The sequence below is a fragment of the Periophthalmus magnuspinnatus genome, chromosome 16 (genome assembly GCF_009829125.3).
Source record: "Periophthalmus magnuspinnatus isolate fPerMag1 chromosome 16, fPerMag1.2.pri, whole genome shotgun sequence".
Taxonomy (NCBI): domain Eukaryota; kingdom Metazoa; phylum Chordata; class Actinopteri; order Gobiiformes; family Gobiidae; genus Periophthalmus; species Periophthalmus magnuspinnatus.
In genome coordinates, this window is record NC_047141.1 from 25,660,106 (window position 1) to 25,687,781 (window position 27,676).

At 41.8% G+C, this 27,676-nt stretch overlaps 1 protein-coding gene across 1 annotated transcript in view; it reads right to left on the reverse strand.

The window, feature by feature from the left end:
* Positions 1–27,461, reverse strand: part of LOC117384235 (uncharacterized) — a 67,603-nt gene extending 40,142 nt beyond the window's left edge. The window contains exon 1 of the mRNA XM_055228094.1: positions 27,339–27,461. Coding sequence (XP_055084069.1) covers positions 27,339–27,461 — 123 coding nt within the window. The remainder of the gene's footprint in view (positions 1–27,338) is intronic.
* Positions 27,462–27,676: the final 215 nt, after the last annotated feature.

Consider the following 27,676-nt stretch of genomic DNA (forward strand, 5'->3'; position numbering starts at 1 on the left):
TTTCAGAACAATCATAAAGCGTTCATTTGTAGCTTTTGCTTTCCAGTGATTTTTTTTTTTTTTTTTTTTGAAATGATTGGATTAAGACTAAAGAAGAAACAGACTGAGAAGATGAAGCAGGGATGAGAGCTTATTAAACATGTGAGAGGTGTGATGACTTAAGTCGAAAGGGAGAGATTGAGAGCGAACGGAGTGTGTGTGCGTGTGTGTGCGTGTGTGTGCGTGTGTGTGCGTGTGTCTGTATTTGGGGAAGGTGTAGGGTGAGGAAAAAAGGGAGGAAGTGAGCCGTTTAGCCGTGGAGCACTTTAATCAAGGGGCGAGCGATCCAGCGTGACCCGTTCTGTCATCCATTATTGATGCCTGCTCCGGCTCCAGCCTGATGAATCATTAAGCCACTCATCAGGCCTGGGAATTCACACCCTGCGTCGGCCACTGGCTCTCATCTGCATAAATCACACACACACATTTTGCACACACACTCACCGAGATAGGAAGGGGCATAGGATTTCACATGTTTCATCACAGACAGGAAAAAGACTGTGCTAATGAGGAGCTTTGTGGGTAAAATAAAGCACGTGGAAGCCATTGAGTGATAAATCTATTCAAAGTGTGGGGTTTTAAGTGTTGAACGAACAGCAAATCAACAAGGCATGTACTGTGCAATCCACTCACGGTCACATCTGCACTTGTGAATCAGGGTCAATATTTAGATTAAACTGTAGTGTGACTAAATAATGAACTGTTTATCAAATGACTGTGTTGACCAAATGGTACGTCACTCAAAGACACAATAGTTACTTGATTTGTCATGCTACTTCATACTATAACAAGAGACCATATAGTAAAGAATGAGTTTACATGAAGTGTAAGATGAAATATACTTAAATGTGTTCTCTCCATTTGACCTATAGCTCCTGGGGTAATCTGTCTGGAGTAATGGGTGACCGCAGACCAAGGGCCCACCTCCGGATAATGAGCTACAGTATGTATAGTCAGGCTACCTAGCTGGAAGATTAATTATATTGCATGTTTTATGTTGAACTCCAGCAAAACCAATTTTCATAAACACATTCTAGCTAATAAGCTGGACACCACTGAGTCAAAATATCATGTAAAAGACCAGAAAATTTAAATTTCAAGTTGGAATTTGTTTCTTCCAAAAACATGTATGTGGAGTATATACAGGAAGAATGGATATAGAGTAAAATGATCCTCCTGAGATAGGAGAAAAAGAGCAACATCAGCAAACACCCAGGGGTCTGTTTTGACAGCACTTTTTTCACTGCAAGAAAAGTGGCTTTTACAGCCTGTTCAGCGTAAACAGTGAATCAAGATTACATTCACAGAACTGAATGATGTCATTGTTTCAGATGGACGGTACAGTATTACTATATCCAAACTTATGATCCAAAATATTTAACCTTATCATTCAATTTAGTTCAAATATATTTATATAGCACATTTAACAACTTGAGCTGCCCAAAGTGCTAAAAAGTCACCAAAAAACAAATATACAGATAACACAATATATTAAATAAAAACACCAAGATATCCTGTCCAACTAGTATTATTATATCATTAATTCTAGTATGATTATTAGGGAGAAGTGGTGGGTTTTCAGTCTTTTTAAACTGTGTTAAAGACTGAGAGGATCTGACAGGGAGGAGCTGGTCAGCTGACCTCAGGGCTGCGGGTGAAGTACAGGGCTGCAGTAACTCTGGGAATAAAGAGGACCCATAAAGTGCAGACATTTAAACACAATCACATAACATTTGGATCATCATGCTTTGATAGGGATTGTCTCATGTTATAGCTTCCGTCCAGTTGAAAACAATCAAGTCTACGAGGTTGAATAATGGTGCCACTTTATGAAATTACTGTAAAAAATATAGTTTAATTTTGTTGACAAGATGTTGAACTTTGTGCCAGTTTTTGTTCCACGTAGACAGCCCCAGTAATTACAGAGATATTAACCATAAACCAGGTCAAAACATCTGCAATCTAACAGTTAAGCACCAAAAGCCACCATAGAATTTTTATCTAAATATCAAACTAAAGAGCTTCAGCAGTTGACATGTCTACTCAAGATTATTCCAGGTCTTTCTACGTCTCAAAATAATCTGCTGTATTGTTTACTTCTGTGTCTCCAAACTCAAGCTGTGATCACACATGTAGATGAATACTAGTGTTTTCCCTCCTGATGCTTTGCTCACATGAACGTAACAAGACGTTTCACCAAACCACAAGTTGAGACAGACGAACAATGACAGGAGGAGGAGTGGAGCAGCCCTATCTGAGTTTGTGTTTACCTCTCGCCTCAGGGCCTGTACGGAAGAAACTGGGGGAGCTGGGAAATTGATGAATACCCATGACATGCCAGCGCCGTACCCACAATCACGCAGGCATCCCACACAGCAACAGCAGCCCCATCTTTGTAGGTCTTTTGCTCACTTTCTTTTTTTCATCTCCTCTGCCTCTTTCTCTCTTTCTGTGTTTCTTCTTTTCAGGCACTAATCCGATACCATGGGGTAGAGAGTATACCTCACAGCGAGAATAGCATAGGCAGAGATGATTGTGGATTTGTGGGGGGTCTGTGTAATACTTTTTTGGGGGGGGCGGTGTTTTGTCAGAATTGAGATTTTAACCAAGAGTGACCAGATTTTCAAAATTCAAAACTGGGACACACCCGGGTTGGGATCACTGAGACGGTTGGTGTGTATAAAATTGTGAAAAGAACGCCAGTATATAATCTGAGAGACTTCTGTCAGTCTATTTTTTGCATTTTCAAGCCTCTTTTTCCATATTTTAGCTAAACAAATAACAGTATATTGCCCTCTTTACTGTTAGCAGGTATCAAATTGGTCAAAAATAGGTTAGCAGGTATAAAAATTGGTCAAAAATAGGGATACTTGCGACATTTCTTGAGTAAAACTTGGACAAATCAGTGTTTTTTTATAAATCTACTGGGACATTGGACACAGGGCTCAAAACTGGGGCTGTCCCGGGTAAATAGGGACGTCTGGTCAACCTAAGATAAGGTTATGGTGTACTTTATAAATTAACTGCACTCGACTGACCCGATACCGCTGGGGCACAATGAGGGCCTGTCTTCAGATGTTTAGCTTGGTCAGGACTGTCATTACCCAATCTGAGTTATTTACCCAATTTGTGTCAATCATGCTCGCTGTTGGCTTGACTACATTTCATTATTTCACTCACCAGAACCAATTAAAATGTTAACTGTCAGTCGTAACCTTAGTCTGTCATTTAAGTTAAATCGAGTTGGCAAAGAGAGTTTCGTAACATTTATTTTTAGATAAAGACAAGCAAAACATCTACCTGCTGTCATCACTCACGCGTTGTTACACTAAAGTCAGCTGACCTCAATGTTTCTCCGTACTGATCTGTTCACTGATCTAAGGTTTATTAGGAGTTCAATGGGATGTTTTACGCAAATGTTGGGCTCATATTTCATGTTAATGTTTAAAAGAGTAAGCGCCATAGCATTTTAGATGTAGTTTGTCCTTGTATATGTTGCCGTAGTAGGATAAGCGTTCATCTGGGAATGCACAGAGCAAATTTGGTTCTTCAAATTGGGAATCACCAAGGCCACTGATTTGGAGGATCTTGCCTGATGTGCATGTTTTGGGTTGATGGGGAAACTGGAGAGCCCAGGGGAAACCTCGCTCAGACACAGGGAGAACATGCAAACTCCACACAGAAAAGCCCCGCGAAGTCGAGTCAAATCATGGACTGTATAAAGAAATGGACTAAGTGAGTGCAACATCACCCATAGCGTTTGGCTCCAGTCAAATGAAGCTCATCAAGGCGAGCAGTTATAGAGGCGAATTTGAAGTCGAGTTCCATATTTGGAAGTCTGACGCTAGCGGGAAAAGAAAGTGCCTCATTGGTCTGTGATTAATGTTCATATCTTGATTTATGGACAAAATATCCAAATAAAAACACCAGGATCATGTAGCGTGGGTTAATATGACCAAAGACCAAAATGACGAGCATGACAGCAGCAGTTATGGAGACAGGGGAGACAGTTTTTCAATAGAAAGTGAATTGGAGCCAGTCAAAGGATGCTCATTTCCTATTTTGAACGTGGTGGTTGGCGGGTTACCTGAGGTCATTTATATATACAGTCTATAAATCAAACCCATGCCACAATCTAATTTTTAAGCCGCTACAATACCATGTAATACAGTTTAAAAGAATGAAACAAAATTAGAATACGATGTACGGTTTTTGGAGGTTTTAGGATAATTTTTGGAGGTTTTAGGATGATTTTTTAAGGTTTTAAGATGATTTTAGGGCTTTTAGGATGATTTTTGGAGGTTTTAGGATTGTGTCGTCTGCATTTTTTTGACAACTTGCATGTTACTGGTGATATGAAGAGAGAAGAAAAGAGAAAGACGTTAAGTATAGTTATTACATTCACATTACGTTTATTTATGTATGAATTAAGCAGACCACTTCATATTTGATGCCCACTAAGGTAAATGAATGCTTTAGCACACCTATTCGACAAGACCAGTAAATTGCACAAGCTGCCTATGCCAGGAAACTGTATTAACAACAGCCCAATATGTTACAGCCCATGAAGCATGCAGTGGGCAGAGGAGTGGAGGGGGGAGACAGCGCTGGTTGTCCGGAGGCTTTCTGTAGACTCTGTGATCCTGCCACAGTGGACACAAAGCCAGGACATTTCTGCACTGAGCTAAACCCAAACCTGGCAACCCTGATCGGCTAAACATAGAAAGGCTACTGCTACTGCTGCTGCTGCTGCTGTCTGGGGTCATTGTAACTGCGGTGATTGCTCAGTGACTATAAAGGAAATGCGACCTCCCTGAAGTAAAATATACAAGCAGCGTTGGATTCAAATGAATAGAATTTCAACGACTATCCGTGGGTTTCAGAATGATGAAGAATTAGGGTTTTGCTGCAATGGCGATTACCAATTTAAAACAAAACAGTATATCTTTTGGATGGTGAATAGTCCTCAAAATGTCATGTATAACAGGAAGCTTAAACCTGTAAATAGCTGAATTGTCTTTTTCTGACCCCATTGGAAGAAAAACGAAGCAATATCTGCAGACCAAATCTAAAATAATCCAAACTACTGCATGAATTAAAGTTTAAATAATCCAGATCTTCAGTTTTTGAAGTGAACACTGAACTTTATATAAAACCATATTGTGGAGGAGTTCAGTTGGTCTTTATATAGAACCTCTTATGCACTGAAGCAAAAGATGGTCATGAAATATAATAAATAGATGTTATAAATGGAGCCTGGCTGATGATTGGAGGAGCGGACTGAAGAATATAAAGGACAGTAAACATACTTGTTACTGAAGAAAGATTATTCACAACCCAAAGAGCATGCAGTGAAGCCAGTTTCACCATATCATGTCATTATAGCACTGCAAACATTGACTCCAGTTCTTCAGTTCTTTCGATATCACCTACGAACAAACAAAACTCACACTTGTTTCATTAATCCCGTTTACAAGGTCGAGAACCACCGAGCAGTACTCCAATAGTTCAAATTAGTTTTTAGCTCCTGGTATAATGCATTCAACTTGTGTTCAAAACTAACACATTGCTTTATTAGCATGCTACGGTGGTCACAGTGCTAAATGACTGCATTTATTATTTGTTCATTGTTCATTCCCATGGCTTACATCACTGTACTCTCTGTGAGAAAGTAGGCTGGCCGTCACTATTTACTAGAAGAGAACAGCACTGTATGGAATGTATCTATAAGGGAATACTTCAAAAACTGTCAGAATACCTCACCTGCTCAGAACATTTAATACCAGATCACATGACTGCATAAGACTAAGGACTAGCCGCACCAAAACTGAGACGTGGAAGAGGCTTTTAGCTGTTTAGTATTCCAAGGAAAAGCAAAACCGGATACGTTGGTGACAATTCCATAATCTGGTAACAAACTTTTACACACACACACCTGCTCCTGTTTTAATATGGACTTGTATACTTGTTTGCTTTGTTATTTTTCTGCTTGTATTGTATTTTAAACAGACCGCCCATGAAAAAGACAACCCAAACGCTCTCATTGGGTTCCCCCGCTTAAATAAAAATAAAGAAAGAAGACAGAAGAGGGCGCTCCAACAACTAAACCGCAAATAGAGATACAGTTTTTGAAAGCGTTGTTTACAAAGACATGGTTTAAAAAAAATAAAAAATTAAGTTGAATAATTACATAACAGCTGCGTACCACCCTGCTTCTGTCTTTTTCTATCTCTCACGCTTCAGACCGAATGGCACGGCTTTGCAGCGAGCTTCAGAGGTAAATCTGATTTAATTCTGCACATTGTTACTGATGCATGACCGCGCCTGAAACCAGAATGTCCTAGCAGGTCCACAATACATAAACATGAGAGCACAATGAGCACACTCCAATGCACTCACAATGTTATTATAATCTGACAGTGGTTTTTGCAGCGCTTGTGCATTTTTCCTCTGTGCGTTCCACTGCTCATGCCTGATACGTGCAAATATTTCAAGTGCATGGTGCCGGTAAAATGTGATTTAATCAGCTATTAGCTCAATAGTTTTCTCTGGTAATCCTTGACCCTCGCATTGACCTTTCGGTGCAATTATTTTACTCGGGAAAGAGGGTCAGAGGGCAGAGGTGAGGGGTGGGAGGTCAGGTGGGAGCTGAGGTAGGAGAAAACAATAATAAACTCTAGTGCTGCCGGTAGTACTTTATTCATTACTGACAGTAGCATTAACATCATGAAATACAAATTAATATGTTTACTGTGTCTATAAATTATATTCAAATACACAATATTTACAAGTTATATATGGCTTAGCTCAATTAATTGTAATCAACTTTTATCCAGCTACATCTCAGCCATGTTAAGGCAAGTTTATTTAGCACAATTTGTACACAAGGTAATTCAAAGCGCTTTACAGAATAAGAAAGAGATTAAAGTCACAATACAACAATTCAAAACATAAATAATGACAAATAATCATTATGAATTTAACATTAAAGGAGAAAAGTGCAGAATAAAAACCTTTCAGTCATATGCACAGCTTAAAAGAACCGTTTTGAGCCTGGATTTAAACATTGTCAAAGTAGAGGCCTGTCTCAGTTAACACTTTATAGTCCCAACTCTGGTTAAATAAAGAAGGTTAAACTAACAATTGCGGCAGTAGCTCAGTTGGGAGAGTGTTTGTCTGAAGGTCGGTGGTTCGAATCCCGCTCTCGACGTAAACATCATTGGTTGAACTGTCAAATCCACTGACCCCCAGGTTTCTATTCCAGCTCCTACAGATGAACGCTGTCGTTGTGTCCTTGGACAAAACACTTAACCCATCTCTCCTCTCTCTTACACTGGGATATTAATGGGTGAGTGGTTCATTATTATCCATATTATAGACCAATTTGTCTTTCTGTCTTTAGTTGAAATTTTGTGTTTAACCCACAGTATATTATGGTCCCAACCCTAGTTAAATAAAAAGGGTTAAACTGATATTGTTACTAGTTGGTTAGTGTCTTTGGTTACTTTAAATTCTATGCAGATTTTTTTCCTCTTGTTAATAATATGCAAAATTTTGAGTTTAATCCTCTTTGTGCTGAGGAATGTAGCAAGAAAGACATCCAGTTTAAACCATATAATAGGCCTACGTTATCAATATGTGCTCAATCATTCCATATAACAAAGCTAATGATCAGTAACAACAAACGTTGTCAGAGGGAATCACAAAACTAAAGGTCTTTGTACCAGTTCCAATCCCAGTTAATTGATACTGATGCCAGATGCCGAACTACTGCACTTTGTAAACGATCCTTCACCCAAACCCAAAAAGAAAGACTAACTCGAATCTGAATACACATTTGAACAATTGACACAAGCCTTTTATTTTCATGCGCGGCTTCGCAGTTGCGCACTTATGAATATTCCTGTCCCATTTTTCATCACTCTAAAACCCTTTCTATCCAGGGCACAGCGAAATGAAAGCCTTGATCTTATGTCAGGGTCTTCTTCTGGGGAGTCAAACTTGTTCGCATGCATTCAAATTCCTCTCCCACTTTGATCTATAAATGCAAAGTGGCTGCTCGGCTTACTCCAGTCTCTGTTATTTTTTTGAAATTGGCCGATTGCACTTGAAAAGAAAGAATATACATACGGTGCGAAGGTGCTTTTTTTCTTACAGGCAGATCCTTGGTCAGGGTTTGAGGGCCTGCGACTCTAAAGTCTCATAGACTCTAAAGTCTTCTACTCATGGATTTCAGAATAATAAAACATGACTGTCACCTTTGCAATTAAGAAACACATGCTATCTTTTGAGCCTATGATAACACTGGTCAACACGAAATTTATTGTCTAAGATTGTTTAGCTGATTTAGGATAATTTTGATGTGCTGAATCCAAAAATCACATTGGTTTTGCTCAATCAGGTCAACGTTCTGAACTAAGCTACATATTTGTTTTTGGACGATTTTGTTTACATGTATGAGTATTTTCAGTCATATGATGCAAAATTCTGTTATATTTCTCGCTATAAACAAATTCTGAAGACTTTGCATGTGCCAACTTATGACTAATTGTTTTTTTTTTATATTACAAGTGAATGAAATGGCTTCGACTAGAAGATCTTGCAAAAATAAGCCTGACATATTCTGCTACATCTTCGGTGAATACACCAATGTTCCTAACAGGAATCAAGTCACAAGTTTCATAAAGCGTGCTTACCATGCTTATTTTGGTATTAAACTTGGTGACCAAGATGAAGCTTGGGCACCACACATGGCATGCAAGTCATGCACCGAGTATCTGCGTCAGTGGACTAAAGGCAAGAAGAGTTGTCTGAAGTTTGGAATTCCCATGGTTGGAAGGAGCCGACATCAATAGCTACTTCTGGGCTATTGATGTGACTGGGATCAACAGAAAGAACCGAAGCAGCCTCAAGTATCCTGACCGTGAATCAGCTCGTCGTCCTGTAGCTCACTGTGATGAAATTCCAGTACCTGTCTTTGTAGAAGTTCCTGACATCAGTGACAAAGATTCCTCCAGTGTGGTTTTAATGATGATGCTCCACATCCTTTTTCCCAAAAGGAGCTAAATGTTCAGGTTTCCTGAGAATCTGGGATCACTGAGTGATGAGCAGGTGGAGAGATTCCATCAGGACATAAAAGAGATGGAGTCCAGGTATCAGGGACGCTGGGATGCAGTCATGATGGCTGATTACTGTTGGACTCTGAAGAGAGACATCCCTGCTGCTGAGCATTCAAGGGGTTCATAAAAACAGAAGTTCATGTCCTTGTCCTAAATTTTGCACAATGATAACGTAACGTTCCAATTTACATGTACTTACCTTTATCAATTAACATAACGTAACATTTAATTAATACATTCTGTTAGAAAACTATTTTTTATCTCCTAAAACATTTTTGGATGAGAAATATTAAACAAAATCAACTAATAATGTCTTATCAGTTGGATTATCATTTTTGGATTCAGCGGTGCTAAATGGTCCTAATTCAGTTGAAAAAACACAGACAACTTTCAAAATTTTTTCTTTTGTAACCCAGTGTAATTTGATCATAATTTCAGATGGAAAACAGGGGCGGATTTATGTTTTTTAAAGAAATATCCAAGCTTATGATCCACAATCGTTGACTCTTATCATTATTTGTTAAATACCATAGCGGCTAACAGGCCTTTCAACTTCAATTCAATTATTTATTTTTTTCCTGAAGCCATAATGAGAAGAGCTTTGTGCATGTCTTTGTTTCATTCGGATAGCCTTGGTAATTACAGAGACATTAACCAAAAACCAGGCCAAAAACGTCTGCAACCCGACAGTTAAACAGCAAATTCCACCACAGAACTTTGACTTGACTTTAAGATTGAGGAATCTTAAATTATTCATGGGTTTCAGCTTCCTTTTATATGCAACATTAAGCTATAATATTTAGTTTGAAATTGTTAATCACTATGGCAGGGTTCCAAATTTATTATCACTCCAAAAAAAAAAAAAACACGGACAGGGATTATATTATAGATGCTGTGATGTCATGTGAACTCAGCCTATTAGTGAGTCATCGCCGGCTCCATGGGGAGATAATTCATTTGCGTTAGTTGCTCTTAACCCAGACCTGTTTATCAGCAGAGACAGGCATTGGAAAAACCAGGTGCCAGAGTGGCATCTGCACACCTACGTACATGCATTTACAGCAGCACTGTATGCTAATAGGCTAATACAGCGCTAATTGTCTGCTACATCTGCTCATGTTATAGAAAAAGCTCAGCAAAGGTGGTGGAAAGTACAACAAAAAATGCAAATATTTTAAAATGTGAGCTGCAAGAAAATAACACGGCCTAAAATGTGTTTATGCTAGGACTTAATTAATGAAGATTTGAAGTTGCAGTAGTAGAAATGGATGTTGTTGCAGGACGGATGTAGTAGTAGTAGTAGTAGTTGTAGTAGTACTGTATACGTTACCACATTTATACATAAGAAATCCTATAACAAATCCATGTCTCAACCATTAGGACAAATTTGGAACAAAAACATGGAAAAAACACTAATACTAAATACTCAAACGTGAAGCTTGAATTCTGTACTAAGGAAAATACTTGATACTGAACACATTTTGTACACTAAAATGTAACTTTCAACACAAAATCATAGTAGTCTCATTAATCTCTGCTGTTCTGTACTAATCCTGGTAGGTCAATGGATCAAGACCATTCGAAAACAAAAGTATTCACTCCTATTTATGTGTTTTTCACTGTCAATACTTCAAATGAGTATCTAGTTCGAGTACCCTCAGTGGTCCCAGTACCACAGTTTGAGATCCACTGTATTAGAAGAATAGTCCGGGCCAAAAAGCAGACAGCAAACACTCGGCCAAGCAGTAAAATAAAGCTTATTGAAAAACTGACCACAACAAAATATATTATATAAGCCTCTATTTTCTGTTATTCCTTCAAGGGATCGTCCTAGATATTGCCACTGCAATATTGCTCGCCTCCACACACGGCTCCCATATAGGCAGAATGTACACATAAATAAAGAGGAGAGGACGGAAAAGTCAGACCTTTGACCAGGTAAAGAGCTGAGGATATAAGAGGAAATATGGCTTTAAAGAGAAGGTCAATGATTGAAAATAACACAAAGAATGAAGCTGTGAATCAAACATGTCGACTATTACACGCACTGGACACGTGAACGGTAATCACATGTCCACATTGAAGTAACATTAATTCAGTCTATTCAGTTTTTCAAGCTGAAGACCCTGAATGTTTCAATAAGATTCAACATCGTGACAGGTGTGAATCATTGGAGTGATGCGTTGATGATGTGTTGCTCAAGGACACAATCGCAGTTCGCCTTAAGCAAGGTTTGAACCCATGTCCTTCTGGTTGTAACGCACCTTCACACGCTTACCACCTTTTTTTTATTTTTTTATTTATCCATAACATTACCACAATAGTTTCGTCTATTCTGTGTATCTACTCCATCTGTCTATATATTTTCAGAAAAAATCAATACCCAGATACTAAAACCAAAACTCATTTAAACAAGTAGGGATGCAATATTGAGTGTATAAAAAGATTGTATATTATAATGGTAGTATTGAAATTGGTATAGAGGTGCAGTATATAGCTGGGGTACCTAACTTTTAAACTATGAAAGAAGAAAGTGTGGAGCTAGTTCGTATCTGAAGACAAGTTACTGCTTTTACAATACAATACAATACAGTTTCTATAGAGAACAGTGTAATCCAGCCATAAATTGTGTCCTTATCAAAACTGTGTAGAACTTTTTACTATCAAGACAACCTTAAAGTCTCATCTATGTATTTTATAAAGATTTTAGCATTCTTGCTTTGTTTCTTCCCTGATTATGACACCAAACGCCAGCACTTTAAAGCTTTTACCCGTCCCCTTTCCTAATGCGCTCCTTTGGTACACCTGACTGGTTAGACCTTTGCAAGCGGCCCCATCCCTCCGTTCTTTTAGACCTGACTGAGCTGTGTTTCCAGATGGTTCATCAAACATGGCATAATTATCAAACGTGCACTAATTGTATGAGAGTGAGTGTTTACGGGCTCCAGGTAATTATCTAATGCGGCCATCACTAATGACCACACACACACAAACATCTGTCCCAAGGCACCGTCCCCAATGAGGGGCCGGCCATCTGCTGAGAGGAGCCCGCACTCCTGGATGTGTCACTGTATTGTCAGAGAAAATGTGCAAAGATGAAGCTGAGAGGAGGAGGAGGAGGAGGAGGAGGAGAGGGAAACAGGGGAAGATGAAGCTGAGAGGAAGAGGGGGAGGAAGAGGAGGAGAGGCAAAAAGGGAAAGATGAAGCTGAGAGGAGGAGGAGGAGAGGGAAACAGGGAAAGATGAAGCTGAGAGGAGGAGGAGGAGAGGCAAACAGGGAAAGATGAAGCTAAGAGGAGGAGGAGAGGCAAACAGGGAAAGATGAAGCTGAGAGGAGGAGGAGGAAGAGGAGGAGAGGCAAACAGGGAAAGATGAAGCTGAGAGGAGGAGGAGGAGAGGCAAACAGGGAAAGATGAAGCTGAGAGGAGGAGGAGGAAGAGGAGGAGAGGCAAACAGGGAAAGATGAAGCTGAGAGGAGGAGGAGGAGAGGCAAACAAGGAAAGATGAAACTGAGAGGGAAACAGGGAAAGATGAAGCTGAGAGGGGGAGGAAAGGGAAACAGGGAAAGATGAAGCTGAGAAGAGGAAGAGGAGAAGCGAACTAGCACTACTAGTACTGCTGCTGCTACTACTACTAATAATAATAATAATTTTGTGACTAGTGAGATCATTATGTTAACTTTAAAGGGGCACTATGGAACTTTTCTGAGGGGGACCTGCATGCTTGTTTTTATGAATTTCACTGCCTCTTTTATTTCTCTGCCTGGACATTAAACATCACCTTCAGCATGCGTTTATTCAATCATAATACATTCAAGAACCTCATTGAAACACATCGATTCTGACCTCAGATTCTGACCTGTTGTCTTCATGGAGATATTTATGTTTAATACCATACCGTGGGACGTTCCAAAGCAATAACATCTCCATTGAGATGTTAAGTAGAAAATCAACACATAATTAAATCAATCTTTCAGAGTACGCTATAGTAGATATTTTCTTTTAAGACAGGTTCACAAGGGAAATTACTCAAACATTTAATTTAGCTTCCAACAAAGGCACAACATAAATTGATATTTCTACTCAAGCTTCACGTTGCAATTTTGCAGATATTTTCACAATAATACTTTTATTATTGAATCTTCTGAGTAAACACTCTAGTTTTATATAATTAATATGACATAACATCTGAATGAGTGATTCTGGCCTTGGTGGCAATAAGGAGATCATAGTAGAAACAATCACAGTAACAACTCTAGATTAGTAGAAGCGTTAATGATTATTGTTGTGTTAGTAGTAATAGTATTCATAGGAACATCCATCCATCCATTTTCTTCCGCTTATCCGGAGCCAGGTCGTGGGGGCAGCAGTCTAAGCAGGGACTCCCAGACTTGCCTCACCCCAGACACGTCCTCCAGCTCCTCTGGTGTGACCCCAAGGCGTTCCCAGGCCAGCCGAGAGACATAGTCCCTCCAGCGTGTCCTGGGTCTTCCCCGGGGCCTCCTCCCGAGCCACCTCAACTGGCTCCTCTCAACGTGTAGGAGCAGCGGCTCTACTCTGAGCTCCTCCCATGTGACTGAGCTCCTCACCCTATCCCTAAGGGTGCGCCCAGCCACTCTGCGGAGGAAACCCATTTCAGCCGCTTGTATCCGCGATCTTGTCCTTTCGGTCATTACCCAGAGCTCATGACCATAGGTGAGGGTAGGAACGTAGATTGACCGGTAAATCGAGAGCTTCACCTTCCGGCTCAGCTCCTTCTTCACCACAACGGACTGATACAGCGACCGCATCACTGCAGATGCTGCACCAATCCGCCTGTCAATCTCACGCTCCATCCTTCCCTCACTCGTGAACAAGACCCCGAGATACTTGAACTCCTCCACTTGGGGCAGAGACTCACCACCCACCCAGAGGGCAAACCACCTTTTTCCGGTTGAGAACCATGGCCTCGGATTTAGAGGAGCTGATTCTCATCCCAGCCGCTTCACACTCGGCTGCAAACCGCCCCAGTGCCTGCTGCAGGTCCTGGCTCGAAGAAGCCATCAGGACAACATCATCCGCAAACAGCAGAGATGAAATCCTGTGGTTCCTGAACCAAACCCCCTCCGGCCCCTGGCTGTGCCTAGAAATTCTGTCCATAAATATAATGAACAGAACCGATGACAAAGGGCAGCCCTGGCGGAGTCCAACATGCACCGGGACCAGGTCTGACTTACTGCCGGCAATGCGATCACAGCTCCTGCTCCGGTCATACAGGGACCGGACAGCCCTTAGCAAAGAGCCCCGGACCCCATACTCCCAGAGAACCCCCCAAAGGACAACACGAGGGACACGGTCGAATGCCGTCTCCAAATCCACAAAACACATGTGGACTGGTTGGGCATACTCCCATGAAACCTCAAGGACCTGATGGAGAGTATAAAGCTGGTCCAGTGTTCCACGACCGGGACGAAAACCACACTGCTCCTGCTGAATCCGAGGTTCGACTATCGGTCGGATTCTCCTCTCCAGTACCCTGGAGTAGACCTTACCAGGAATGCTGAGGAGTGTGATTCCCCTGTAATTGGAACACACCCTCCGGTCCCCCTTCTTATACAGAGGAACCACCACCCTTGTCTGCCACTCCAGTGGTACTGTCCCCGACCGCCACGCGATGTTGCAGAGACGTGTCAGCCAAGACAGTCCCACAACATCCAGAGACTTGAGGTACTCAGGACGGATCTCATCCACCTCCGGAGCCTTGCCACCAAGGAGCTTGCTAACCACCTCGATGACTTCAGCCAGGGTGATGGTCGAGTCCACCTCCGGGTCCCCAGTCTCTGCTTCCTCCTCGGAAGACATGACGGGGGGATTGTGGAGATCCTCAAAGTATTCCTTCCACTGCCCGACAACATCCCCAGTCGAGGTCAGCAGCTCTCCACCCGCACTGTAAACAGTGTTGGTGAAGCACTGCTTCCCCCTCCTGAGGCGTCTGATGGTTTGCCAGAATTTCTTTGAGGCCGTTTGATAGTCCTCCTCCATGGCCTCCCCGAACTCCTCCCAACCCCGAGTTTTTGCCTCTGTGACTGCCCGAGCCGCGGCCCGCTTGGCCCGCCGGTACTCATCAGCTGCCTCAGGAGTCCCACGAGCCAACAAGGCTCGATAGGACTCCTTCTTCAGCTTGACGGCATCCCTTACTTCCGGTGTCCACCACCGGGTTCGGGGATTGCCGCCGCGACAAGCACCACAGACCTTACGACCACAGCTACGAGCAGCCGCATCGACAATAGAGGTGGAGAACATGGCCCACTCGGAGTCCATGTCTCCAACCTCCCCCGGGATCAGGGAGAAGCTCTCCCGGAGGTGAGAGTTGAAGACCCCCCTGACAGAGGGCTCCGCCAGACGTTCCCAGCAGACCCTCATAATGCGCTTGGGCCTGCCAGGTCTGTCCGGCTTCCTCCTCCGCCAGCGGATCCAACTCACCACCAGGTGGTGATCAGTTGACAGCTCAGCCCCTCTCTTCACCCGAGTGTCCAAGACACGCGGTCGGAGGTCAGATGACACGACAACAAAGTCGATCATCGACCTCTGACCTAGAGTGTCCTGGTGCCACGTGCACCGATGGACACCCTTGTGCTCGAACATGGTGTTTGTTATGGACAAACTGTGACTAGCACAGAAGTCCAATAACAAAACACCACTCGGGTTCAGATCAGGGAGGCCGTTCTTCCCAATCACGCCCCTCCAGGTGTCACTGTCATTACCCACATGGGCGTTGAAGTCCCCCAGGAGAACAATGGAGTCCCCAGTCGGTGCACTGTCTAGTACCCCTCCCAGGGACTCCAAGAAGCCCGGGTACTCCGCACTGCTGTTTGGCCCATAGGCCGACACAACAGTGAGAGACCTGTCCCCGACCCGAAGGCGCAGGGACGCGACCCTCTCGTTCACCGGAGTGAACCCCAGTGAGCCCACACCAGCTCGCCGCCTCTCCCCGCGGGCAATGCTATAGAAATGGAGAGTCCAGCCCCTCTCAAGAAGTTGGGTTCCAGAGCCCAAGCTGTGCGTGGAGGTGACTATATCTAGTCGGTAACGCTCAACCTCCCGCACAAGCTCCGGCTCCTTCCCCCCCAACGAGGTGACATTCCATGTCCCCAGAGCCAGTCTCCATGTCCAGAGATCCGGTCGTCGAGGCCCCCGCCTTCGACTGCCGCCCAGATCTTCAAGCACCGGCCCCTTACGGATCCTCTTGCGGGTGGTGGGTCCACATGAGGACGGCCCCATGTCACACCTTAGGGCTGAGCCCGGCCGGGCCCCGTGGGGAAAGGCCAGGCGCTCGCTGTCGAGCACCCACCCCAGGCCTGGCTCCAGGGTGGGTAACAGCTCTAGATTAGTTCTAGTGGTGATCAGTATTACAATTCCTAGTAGTAATAGCAGTCATAGCAACAGTAGTAGAATGCTACACTATCCATAAGTTTCAAAAAATATATTAATATATATTTTGAAAAGAAAAATCTTCACTGTTTTCCAAATACCGGGAAGCTGCACCCATGAATACAACCCTTTGGCCGTGTTTGTTAAATGCTTTTATTGCAAAGCAGTTTCAATACACAAACAATAACTCATGCTGCTACTACTTCACTTTTACATAAGCCACAATTGTGTGGTATATATTTCTTTTTTTATCCATTGAAAGTAATATAACAGTGACTTTAGTGCAAACCTCTTCTACCTTTCTCCACAATACTTCCCCAGCTGCTACTGTTCTGGCCACTCGCCTACGCAGGTGTGCGGCAAGCCACACAAGCAGATTGTTTTTACCTCTTAGAAACCAGACCCAAACATCGATAAATCACCACATTCAATTCATAAACTCACATCGGAGAGGCCCTTTTCAGAAAACAGGGTGAGTGGTGAGTGCAGGGAGGTTAACACCGCAGCCCAGTCCCTCTAGAAGAAGATGTGTAGCTTTAAGAGGTTGTTTAATTCTTAAACTGTGTGTCTGGTGTATCTGAACGGCAGGTCAAAGCAGCACCAAAAGAATGACAGAGACAAATATAGAATCAAAATAACTATGATGCACTAAGACGCTTTACCACAATACAAAAATACAAGAGCAAAGAAATAGGTGTATTTTAATGAGCAAACAACAGTGAAATCTTACATTTTCTTTCAGTACTGTTGTCTAATACGTTATCATTCACAATTATGTCAGCGGGGTTATGACGTAAAACTTCTAAACGCTGAGGTGTAGTTAAAGATACACAAGGTACAGTGTCATTTTTTCTGGTTGAGGGTCCACTACCTGCTTGTTTCCAAGAAGATGTTATCGTTTCGCGTGGATTACCACAGTATAGCATCAATCTAATCTCTGTCCATGGAAACAGAAATTAGATTGACGTGACCAGGCCAAGTTAAAGGTCAGATCTGTGGAGAGGTAGAAATGCTTATTTTTCAAGTTATTTTTAAGCAGTAAGACACTTATCGTTACATAAATGCAAGATAATCAAGGTTAATGCTGTACTGTGGGGCATTCCAAGCAAAGCAACAGTATTTTCATTACATAGTGCCCCTTAAATGTGACACTTTTGTTTTACGGAGGCAATCAAAATACTAAAACGTGCCACTGGGACTTTAAACCGGGACAAGGGGGCCCTTTTTACTGTCACACACCTGGGATACTGTCCTGAAGAAGTTGGCCTGTAGATTGCGATGTTATCCTGCTTCTTCTTATGATTGTTTGTGATATGAACAATCACAATTCAATTACTGAATAATCTTGACATTCAGCATCATGAGAGACAGTTTTATTTTTACTGTCATAGGCATAGCGACAGAAAACATAGTAAACATGTTTATAGTAATTCGGCACAGGGCCAGTAGTCTGTATAATAACATAGCTATAGCTGCAGGTTCTTTCAACTTAAAAATAGCTTTTACAATTATTTGCCGTCACTTAAAAACCTTATGCAGTACTTTTTCCTCCTCTTAATTCAGTCACACAGCAAAAATTCCTACGACACCTAAAGGCATCTTAGAGGAGAGCGGATGCAGCGCACTGTCAGGGGGAGCCATGTCCACAATCTGGCGTCTTATGTCACCTCCACACAGCAGGTTCATTTACAAGTTACACAATGTCGCGCAAAACAAACACGGAAAGGGGAAAAGAACAGGCCCGGTTTGTGGGAACGGAGACAGACTATCAAAGTGACGAGGAGTTTGGGCGTAAAGTTGGGAAATAGCTGCAGACGTATATCCTCCGGGAGCCTTCCTGGTTTTCAAGTAGAAGTTATTATGCTACGACGCGTTAATGAATTCGTTAGCTAAATGAGATGTCAATAAAGGCTTGAAAGTGTGTTCAAATCAATGGTAACTGTCTCCGTCCCCCCGCGCGCACGCCTATGCATTTGCTGTCTCTTTATGCGGCTTCAGCCATCTCCCCCCACCCCAATTATTCAGCCCCCCTCACGCGCGCTCCCACCCCCCTCCGAGTGTGCGCGGTGATGGAGCACATTAGCGGTGATCAGTAGGGGCACTTTGCTATGGTCAGCAGGAATGGTTGGCTAATACGGGCCCTTAGTATGCCGCGGTGCTCACCTGCTCAGACTCCAGCACCTTAAGACTCTGTCAATGTGTGTGTGCGCGTGTGAGTGTGTGTGTTTTTAAAGAACACGATGACTGCAGCATTAGCGAGAAAAGTTTAGGTGACATTTTCTTTTAAGCTCTCAGATATACCGAGACAAGCAGGTTCCTGAGCCCACCTGTCAAAAGGCGTCTCCGCTTCAAAGATCAACACTGCGCGGATTTATAATGTGCGTCATGCTTGTGCTACATTTACCTTTTTATTTCTGCAACTAAAGCAATGCATTGTACGAACAGGAATCCTCATTTTTTTAAAGTTATATTTTGACTGTGTCTTTTTAAACCAGAGGTCATTACAGCAAACTATGTACCATGCTGATTAGACTTTTTTTTAATGATCATTTTAAGGGTTATTATGTAACTTTTACGGTGAGCAGAGATCGCCTTCCCGCAGATCTGGTAAACAGTAAATGGTCACAGTTTTATGTAGCGTTTCTCCACGTTCAAGCCACTCAAAGCGCTGTAAATCAAGGAACCACTCATCCATTCACACACACATTCATACACCAGTGTACGCAGACACTGGAGGCGACGTGGGTTAAGTGTCTCGCCCAAGGACACAACGACAACGTTCATTGGTGGGACCTGGAATCGCACCGCCAACTCGTGTGTCAGTGGATGTGACCGCTCAACCACTGATGTTTATGTCGAGAGCGGGATTCGAACCGCCAACCTTCGGATCTTAGTAACTTGGCCTAGTGGTGTTACGTGACTGTCTCCATGGAGATAGACACGTTTTGTGCTATACTGTGGGATATTCCAGGCAAAGTGATAACACCTGTATGGAGAAAATGAAGTGGCAGACCTTCAAACATGAAAAAAGTTACATAAAACAGCTTTAATTATGCTCTTAGAGTGGTAATCATTCGATGTTTAAGTGAAATTTGATCTAGACACCTTCTGGTTTGGTGGCAGACTTAGCTTTCGTTCTTTTCTTTTCAATTTTATGGTAAATGTAAAGTCATGTAGTCACTCACTGATGACATAACAACGCAAGTAAATTCACTCTTTTCACTCTTAAACAAAATGCGGTCTTCTCCTGTGAAAGTTTACCCACCAAAACATGTAAAAATCAATAGCTCACATATTTGTTTTGCAGAGTTCTTAATTTATCCTCTAAAGGCCAAGATAAGACTGGAGCTTTTCAGATCTCCCTCGCGCTGAAACACTGCCGTATGCCGATCATTACCGGAGCTTGATATTCCGGTTGCTTGTTGTGCACCCGGAGCAGATTGGGACACCAAATGGCACAGCAGTTGGCTCTAGTCGCCCCGGTCCCCTCCTCATCATGATGCCTTCACTTCTGTCGCTAAGCTCTTGACTTTTCTAAACACGCCACATGTTTTTGTACAACTAAAGAGCAGTTTCAGGATAATTGCCCAGGCATATGTTTAAATGCCACCTCATTTCCATAAACACAGCTCAGAGCTCCTGGAATCACACAAGGGTACAGACGCAGAGGCATCCCCGGATTTGTCCTCACTTTAGCAGAACGCTTCAGAGACAGGAATTATTTGGTTTTCTGCAAGACCAGTGAAATATACATCAGAGGGACTTTACTGCTAAGCACGCAAATATAACCCAATGCTGTTCTACTGAGGGGCTTTATGAGGGAATCTGGTCAGAACTGTTACTAAATATAGACACTTTTTAGAAGCTTTTTATTTTTATTTTTCAAAGGTCCTATATTAATCAAAACTGACTCTTGTGAACTTTAAGACATGTTATAATGCTGTTCCCTCCTCAAAACATACCTGGAGTTGTGTTTTGTTTCATTTATGCATGTTTTAGTAACTCTTTATTATTAGTCTGTCTACATCTCTAAAGCTCAAAATGCTTTCTTTCACCTTATGATGTCATGAAGTGGTAGTTTTCATATTAACAGCTACTTTTTACATTTACTTTGATAGAGATTGGCAATTCCAGGGCTGAAATCATCCAAATGATTCTAGCAAAGGTGTATGGAGTTTGATAACACAGTGGAGCACTTCCTGTATTGCCACATAATGACATCACAAGGTGGAACGGAGTGTTTTCAGTTTGAGAGAAGAACTCGGCCTAAATATGCAGGGTTTGTGTGTTAAACTTGTATGAATGAAACAAAACACAACTCCGAGTACTTTTGTGATGTGGAAACATTATAACAGAGATCAGAAAGTAGCCTAATATGAGCCTTTTAAATGTTAAGAAACAATTTAAACCTTGTAGAAATAACAAATGAAAATGAATCGCTCCTGTTTTTCTTAGAGCATAATTTATGATTTTGACTTTTGTACATTTACTGAAGCGTTACATTGTCCAACCGATAAGGCTGGGTGGGAAAATGGCTGTGGTAAGCATAAAGCTGTTTTATAAAGAAAAGTTTGGAATAATAATATACGCTGTCTCCTGAAGTTATCTTAAAGCTGCCCTATGTAACTTTTCTGGTAGGGCTCCACCCCCTGCTTGTCTCCTTAAAGATGTTATTACTTCTCTGGACTGTTCATTAAATTTGATCTTTAATTTATTCAATTACAGATGTTTTTATGGCAAATATAGACGTTAAATACAAACATTATTCATTTAAGTGGGCTTGCTTCTCCACAGATCTGACCTGTAACTTCACCTGCTAGTGTGTAATGTGGAATATTCCAGCTTAAGCAATAACATGAAATGATTTTTAAAGCAAACCTATTCTGCAAACTCGACTTTTTAGAGCTTTTAGCCGTCGTGATCTGCAGCTATCTTTCGGACGAGCTGAGTCTTTGTTGTGATGTTTATGGCGACGTCAGCTCCGATCGGGCACAGCGGTTTTCTAACGCAGAAGTCAGCGCACTTTTTCTTTTATTAAGCCATTTTCGATGAATACTGCAATTTAAAATGTGCAAATTATACCATAATGATCCACGGGTGTCACAGACTATAGCTATAGAGCGCACACAAGCACAATAGGTCTTCTTTGAATTGAGCCATGATTGACCTCAAATCTGAGGAAAAAAAAAACACATTTCTCTTTACTTTCCTCCGCTTTTATGCTAAACCGAGGAACAAAGACTGAGGTGTTAATTGTATTTTGCAGACTGACTCATCAAAGTGAATAAGCCTCTTTTGAAAATTTGGTTTTACATATAAAAACAGGTAAGCATTGGAGGACAATTGTTGTGGTTTGTGTCCAGGCCATAGACTGTAAATGCAAATGGACGTAGCTAATGCGCTAGCCGGTGTGTTCTACATAGGAAGTGGTCATAGGCAAGCTGTCATCGCTTTGGTCTTAAAATGCTCATATTAACCCACTCTACATGATCCTGCTTTGATTTTTATTTCGTTATTTTGTCCGTAAATCAAGATATGAACATAAATAACAGACAAATCAGGCGCCATCTTTCCCTGAGGTCGCTCCCGTTAGCGTTAGCAACAGGTTTGATTGACAGAATTACTTAAAAATAAAAACTCATGAAACAGACCTGGACAAAAATGATGTTACCCCTAGAAAAGACTGAAAATAATGTGACTAAAGGGACATGCTAATCCAAGGTGTGTCCACTAATTAGCATCACGGGTGTCTATGATCTTATAATCAGTCAGTGGGCCTAGATATAGGACTACAGATCGTCACTGTATCGTCCAACAATTTTGTCCATGTGCGTAGTCCACTTTTATAGTCCAGGTATATTAATGTTTTTGCCTGCTGCGTTATTTAACCAGGTAATAATATTAGCAGCAGCAGGTTAGCGTAATCATTGTAATTGCAGTGGCGGCAGTTGCTGTATGTTTGTGACAAAAGCTAAAGCCATTATTATCATTAAGCTGTTTAGTTGTTGAAGTGAATATTTTGCTGAATACGTCCTCTACTTCTCCTTTTTGTTTCAGGCTCCACATCAAATACTCAGCTTCCTCTGCGTAGATCTTGTTGTTAATCTGCATACATATTTTGTCAGATACTCCCTGACTCCGACTCTCCTCCTGTCCTTACGTGCCAATGCAGATCTATTTCTCCTGGTATAATTAAAGGCCAATGTCATATCTTAAAGCTGCACTGTGTAACTTTTCTACCAGGTGAAGTTACACGTCAGCTCTGTGGAGATGCAAACCCGCTCACATTGAATAATATGCATGTTTTTCAACTATTTTGGAGCAATTTAAACGTGTGTAATTGAGTAAATGTGATGTGAATCTCTGTCTGCGACGTTTACAGTTTCCGTAGAGATGTTATTGCTCCACCAGAAAGTTACATACTGCAGCTTTAAATCAACCAAACGCAAAATATAACAACGATTGGGCGGTGTGTTATGAATGCAAATCCGGGGCTATACTTCCTCCTGTAGTTTTCCCTGTCTGTCTGGATTTTTGCTAATGTTTCGGCGCGCAGCTTATCAAAGACAGCTGTCTGACAAATCCCTGTGTAGCTAAATGCTTTGTTCTTTACTGATCTGATTCAAAGGCGATCTATACAGACACACTTGTTCCGCAGTGTAATGGACAGGAACGAACGGGGCGCCCCTTCATACCGTACCTCACCCAGGACAAGCCCTCTATGCTAAACCTCTGTCCCAGCTCACGGTAGGTCATCTGCGGACTGCCTGACCACTGCACTCTTTATCATGCTGACAGCCTCGTGAATTGGCTCACGTCCACACTAATAAGGATAAATCTGATCGGCTTTGGTGACCTTGCACAGGCCACCATTTTGAACCTAAACTATCCCTGTGCAAATGCGGATTCGCGATGAAGCCAAAGAGCGGATGTCCTTCACCGCTATAGTTCAGCACAATAATAACATTTATATTATTTGAGGGTAAAAAAAAACACACAGGGAGCGAGACCTTGTAAATACTGCATAGGGAAATTAATTTTATGAGGGTCATTCAAGGCACTTTCTATTAAAAATTCATGTTAAAATAGAGCTACATTTCATAGCAGTCCCGAGCAGAGATGAATAGGCTACGGTTTGCACTAAGTAGGGCATCTGGTTTAAAATGAACACCAACTCCTAAAACCAGCATAATGAGTAATACTGTACTGCTAGAACCTGCATAATATGGGCAGGTGATTTGTAATAATCTTTTCAACTATTTTATTAAAACGCCCACCAACACAGCTCGACATGTAGCCTGTGCACACTTTACACTGGGTTAGCTTTAGCTTCTTATGTCATATGTTATCTCTTCGCTGGCCTCTGCTTTGTCTAAATCAGGGGTCTCAAACTCAAATTAGCTCATCAAGTGTTCCACAAAAAAAGCTTTGCTAGAATCTTCTCAAACATCATCACTGTTTTCAACATACATGAGGAACTATGCCATTTCTTGTGGATTTTATGGATGTACATCGTTATTTGTTGAATCTTTTGTGACGGGAGCACACAGCGAGAGTGCTACGTGTGTTTGGGGTTTACCGATTTGGCGGAACCTTCTAAACGCAACAAGGTAATGCCACACTAACATTAAACTTGTCCTGTCTTGTTCTCATATTGTCCTGCGGGCCACAAAATATCGTCTCGTGAGCCGCAATTGGCCCCCGGGCTGCGAGTTTGTGAGACTCCTGGTTTAGATGATCTGATGATAGTGGTTGCTCTGGAATTAGAGAGGAATAATGCAAAACAAATCTGGAGAAGAAGTGGAAAATGCACATGATAGTGGTTGAAAGTAGCAAAGTAAAAGTAGTAAAGTACTGCACTTAAGGAAAGATTTGGGGTATCTGTACTTAACGTAATTACATTTTGAAGTGGATACTTTTTACTTTTACTTCACTACATTTGAGAGAAAGTGTCTGTACTTTCTACTCCACAACATTTATATGACTGAGACCTGTTGAAAAGCCTGACAAAAATATACAAATAAAAACAGCTGGAAAAAAAAAAAAAAAAGAAAAACTATGAATTCAGTTCTTTCTGTTCAAATCTTTAACAAAATCAATAAATCTGAAGCTTTATTAGATCTCAAAATCTGTGCAAAATACTTTATACTCTACATAGTTTTATACTTTTACTCAAGTAGATTTTTTCATGTGATACTTTTACTTTAGTATTTTTTTTATTTTATTTTTTTGCTTTTTTAAACTTAATTAACAAAATTGAATACTTCTTCCACCACTGATGATATCTGAAACAGTGTATGGTTTTCAGCTCCTTATACACAACATTTTGAGGACCATTCAAAAGATAAACAATTAAGTTTTAAATAGTTAATATCAATGGTCCAAAATGGTCATCATTCTGAAGCACATCCATAGAGCGTGCGTGACAGCGTGAGGGCGTGGTCAGTGGTCAGTTACATGGTTCCAGTGGTACGTTTTGGGATATGTTAGTTTAGATTAATTAGAGAGAAAAGCTTGCAGTGTTGGACTTATACCGAGGAGGTAGCCCAGTTCAATTACTAAGAAGGATGCTGCTGTGTTCAAGCTGCTGGTGGAGTCTGGGGACGATTTATGGATGTGGCGATATAAACAATACGAAGTTAGTTGTTTGCTCTTGGAAGGAAATGCAGAAGTTTATATAGAGCTTTGGATTGATCACAAATAAGATACAACGTGAGTGAAGACCATGTTCCCTTCTTTCTCTCACCCAGATGTTGCCCCGGGACTGTGTGGAGGGTCATGAGCAGTTGTTGTTTCTACATGGTTCTCTCCAACAACGTCTCTTGGATAGAACTTCCTGTTTCATGAGGTGTTATCTTATATTTGCATCAAAATGTCTTCATCTATTGCGCTTGTGTCTGCTGTATAGTTATAATCTATGACACCCATGCATCATTATGTTATAATTTCTGCATTTTAAATCACAATATTCATCTAAAACAACTTAATAAGAGAAACAAGTCCACTACTTTCCGCGTTAGAAAACAATGCTGCCGAATCCTACACATATCATCGATTAAGAAAATACAATTTAAGAAAAAAATAAGCCTAGAGCAGTGGGCGTGTGCCAATGGAGGTGAAAACGGGAACTGATCCTCAATATGGCGTCTTGAGAAGAAGTGATTAAAGATTGCTCAAACATGCACGAATCAGTCTAAATCCATCTTTCAGAGGGTAAACGAGAAGGAGAAACAGCTATAACATGGTTAAAAGCTCTGAAAAGTTGAGTTTCCATTATAGCAAGACTGCAGTACTGTCCAGTTAATGTATGTATTTATGTATTTATTCACAAATGCGTGCTTTTACAATTATGGACCAACAGATTTTTCCTGGAAGAATTGAAAATCAGATACAGGGCTTTTAAAAGCTCTGGGATCTTTGAAGATGCCTCACTGTTGTCCATCAGTCCAAATGAACTCGAGACCCGCTTATTGGATATACATTTTTAAAACTCACCCAGAGGCAAAGTTCTGTTATTACAAATCAAACCATTATGACCAAGAATACGCTACTGAAGATGTTTTCTAATCTCGTCTGTCTCAGAGGGAAAAGTGCAACCCAGGTTACTACAATTTACCAAAACAAAAAATCTTTTCAAACGCGCAATTTAGGAGATGTCAAAAAGTTTCCACGTGCGTCCTCGGTTTGTGCAGAACGCCCCTCTCTTTCACACTGTGTCTGCTGCTATGCGCCGCTCGCTCATTCCCATCACATAGCGGAGCGCGGGTTGAACATGACAGACTGGTAATGACTTGAGCACGAGCGCGCACACGTACGTACCCACGAACACACACATGCACACACATACACACACGTACCAGCTGCTCCTCTCCTCCCTCCTCATCAAACTTGTCATCAGCTCCGCCAGTTTGTCTCGTCTCACATTAAGAGCTCATGCATAATGTGTGATTACCGCGGACCCTCCTGAACCGCGCGGCGCTCCTCACTTTTACGCACGCTCCAGTTTAAAGCGCCAACACATTTACATACTCTGACAGTGTTTAGCAGCACTCATCGCCTCTTTGACATTCACCAAAACAAAACTGAAACCTCTCACAGCCAAATACAGAACAAAAAAAAGAAAAAAAAAAAGCCAAGTATAGTATATGGAGCCAAGTTGTTCTTCCAGGTCATTACAGTCCATGAGTCAAACATAAAATAACAAACTGTTTCTGAGTAATTAGAACTATTTTGATTCACTCATCAACCCACAGAGCTTAAACACTACGCTTTCCCTTCCCCGACCTTAACTAATGAATCATCTTCTTCCTCAGCGCTTAAAACTTAGCAGAGAAACCATATGCAAATAAATCCAGTCATGCAGCGGACAGCAGGCGGGTGAGATCCATCTGTCATTCTCCCACACAGCCACCGAATTCAACTCTAAAAGGTGCGTTTTTTTGCGGGATAACTTTTCTGGAGTGTCTGCTGCCCTTCTGTCTCCATGGAGATGTTATTGCTTTGCTGTGATGTTGCACATTGTGACATTAAACGTGCCTCTCTGAGTCAATACCAGCGGGGTAAGCTACAGGTCAGATCTGTGTTGAGCAATAAAAACACATGCAAAGGAAAAAATAAATGCAACATAGGCTTAAACTCATAATGTTGCCCTCAGTGGAGACAGTAAAAGATGGATCCCCTCCAGAAAAGTTGCACAGTTCACCTTTAAATACCCCACCAAACTCTTGCCCCAGGACAGGAATAGTTTATGATGATTAGACACGTGAGTTACCGGTGAGTCAGTGCTGGCAGGCGCGCGCAGAGGTCCCCTGAAGACTCCTTTGACTCTCCGGAAGTGTCCATTGTTCAGGTGCGTGGAGCTGATGACCAGGTAGTAGCACGCGCCGCACGCCATCCCCCTCTTTTTTTTTTTTTTTTTTTTTTTTTTTTTTTTTTTTTTTTTTTACCCCTTTTACCAACCAGCGTGCTCAGTCCCCGAGAGCGTGACGATGGAGTTGAATATCACTCCCCTGTTTTGCTGAGTGGATGTCTAGATGGGAAGATAAGAGACGGGATAAGTAGACCAACAGCATGCGCGCGTAAAAGCACAAAAAAACGCACAGTGCAAGT